General features: G+C 40.2%; 1 protein-coding gene across 1 annotated transcript in view; it reads right to left on the bottom strand.

Annotated features, from left to right (window-relative positions):
- The window catches only part of LOC144974624 (uncharacterized), a 59,216-nt gene that overhangs the window by 2,160 nt on the left and 54,556 nt on the right, over positions 1-2,500 (bottom strand). Inside the window, exon 3 of the mRNA XM_078917688.1 lies at positions 1,252-1,398. Within this exon, the coding sequence (XP_078773814.1) occupies positions 1,252-1,398 (147 nt within the window). The remainder of the gene's footprint in view (positions 1-1,251; positions 1,399-2,500) is intronic.

The raw sequence follows: 2,500 nt of genomic DNA, 5'->3' as shown, positions 1-2,500 counted from the left end.
CTGAGTAAGAAAAAACTATTTTTTTGTGTTGGGTGAGTGTGAAATTTTGGAGAAATTTCTGAAAATGACTGGTAAGGAAAGGGTTAATCTCCACGTCTAGAGCAATTGAGATGATAAATTATCATTGACACTCTAGCTTAATTCTAAAGAGTGAGGAACTGCACCTGAAAGACATTAACCCTCTCACAGCCAGTACATTGGTTGAAATGGTAAGGGGGGGGGGGGGTTGAATTTCCTCTTTTAACAAAAATAGTGCGGATTTCCGCGGATTCAAGGAATACCATCACCACTGAACTAGATTGGGAACATATAGCTCAAAGTCAAAATGTTCAGAATTACAATATCTAACGATTTTCCTTTGTTAAGAAACAAAACTCCCCTCCCAACAACAATACTTAACGTGTATGACGAGACATGACGCCTGTTAGGCGATAATACATTTTTCCCGACAGAGACTAAGTTGTTACTCATTTTACACCGGAGTACGGTGAGATAATGTGAGTAAAGAGCCTTTTTTAAATGACTCAACTATGCGCTACTCAGAGCAGAACTCGAACCCAGAACATCCCGATCCATAAGGAGCGTGACATACCACTAGACCACGCATCTCTCTAATTAACCATTGTACACGAGAAAACGAGGAAATAAAGACATTACAGTACCTCCATTTTCATTTCGAAAATATCAAAGCAACAAATTAAGGAGCAGACACTGTATCCTACACTTTTTCAGATACATATAGGGAATGAGATTAGCGGAAGAGTAGCTTCCCTTGATTGGACGTCATCCATAGTCTGTGACGTCACCGGCGGAAAAGTTATTAGAGAGAGAACGTCATGTTCGTTGTGCGCATGCGTCTCTCGTTCTCGCTTCCGGTGAAATCGGCTCGAGACACTTCAAAACCAAATTGACGTTCTCTCTGTAAGGTGACGTCCAATCAAGGGACGCTACTCTTCCGCTAATCTCATTCCCTATTCTGTAACTCACTCAATCCTAGAGAATTTTGCTACTTTTCAAAATTGGAAACAATTATTAAAAATGACCATGTACATAGACTGTCTAGCTCTAGATGGTTTTATTCAACTATCATTAACATGTACACATTGAGCTCCTATAATTTGTCTCAGAAAAATGTAATAAATAGGCACGGGGTAAAAGTAACCCCGGGTATACTCTCGGATATAGTCGGTGTTAGGGTTGAGTGAGTTAAGATTTTATTATGCTTGTTTCATAGACTGAATACATACATACCTTCTGAGTCTTGACTTTCATTTGGGGCTAACTTATCAAATGTTCTCTTCTTTCCTTTTTGTTTCAGGTCAATGTTTACGGAATCGTGTATAGGATTGTCGCCTTCTCTGGTTGCCTTGGTGATAGCCACCTCTGTGCTTGGTGGATCTTATTTGAAAAGACGAGCGATATAACATTGTGTGATCATGATGGTCATGATATTGATGATGATGATGATGATGATGATGATGATGATGATGATGATGATGATGATGATGATGATGATGATGATGATGATGATGATGATGATGACAATGACCTTGGTGGTGGCGGTGATTGTAATGTTGGTGGTGGTGCTGGTGATGATATTAGGGAGTTAACGATAACGTTTCCAGCCTACAACGATCGATGAACAGCGAAGAAGAAAGCTAGATCTGTCCTGAGAGTCGTAGGACAGATCTTCGTTTTCTTCATCGTCGTTCTTTGTAGGTTGGGCACGTAATCAGTCGTTAACTTGGTAACGACGATGACGACTTCGAAGACAATTTTATTGTTGTGGTGATGACAATAATGAACAATTAGGAAGAAAACGTGCGGCTATGTGGTCTAGTGGTATGATACTTGCTTTCGGATCTGAAGGTCCTTGGCTCGAGCCTCGCTCGGCGCATAGTTGAGTCCTTGGAGAAGGCTCTTTACTCACATTCTCTCTCCGTACCCAGGTGTAAAATGAGTACCTGGCTGTAAACAGCGTTGTCTCTGTCCGAAAAAATTATAACATCACCTAACAGGCGTTGTCCCGTCCTAAATGTTAAATGTTGCTGTTAGCCTGGGACCCCTTGTAAAGCGCTTTGAGCACATTTAGTGGATACTGCGCTATATAAAAGCTCAATAATTAAATAATTAAGAAAACAGCTACGATTATCCCTCATTTACAGCGGCCATTAATCACGAGATAACGCATCAAACAAATTGAGCGTTCGTGTGGCGCAATTTTTTACCACTTAATGGGTTCAAAGCTAGGACTTCATATACTATAGATGTCGCTGATTCAAAGAGATACCAGGCCAATAGCAAACACTGAACATGCAGGACGAGATATAATTTAAAGCCTTTTCGGCAAATTGCGGAGTTGTTTTGTTTTGTTGGGTTTTTTTGTGTGTTATTTTTTTACAGCGAAATGCTGTTACAAGCCATTATTTACTCATTTTATTCCTGAGTCCTGTGAGACATGTGTGAAAGAGAATTTTCAACGACTCAACTTTGTGCCTTC

Source organism: Berghia stephanieae, chromosome 6 (assembly GCF_034508935.2).
Source record: "Berghia stephanieae isolate SIO BIC M18660-M18661 chromosome 6, UCSD_Bste_1.3, whole genome shotgun sequence".
NCBI classification, from domain to species: Eukaryota; Metazoa; Mollusca; class Gastropoda; order Nudibranchia; family Aeolidiidae; genus Berghia; species Berghia stephanieae.
This window is presented reverse-complemented; position numbering and strand designations above follow the sequence as displayed.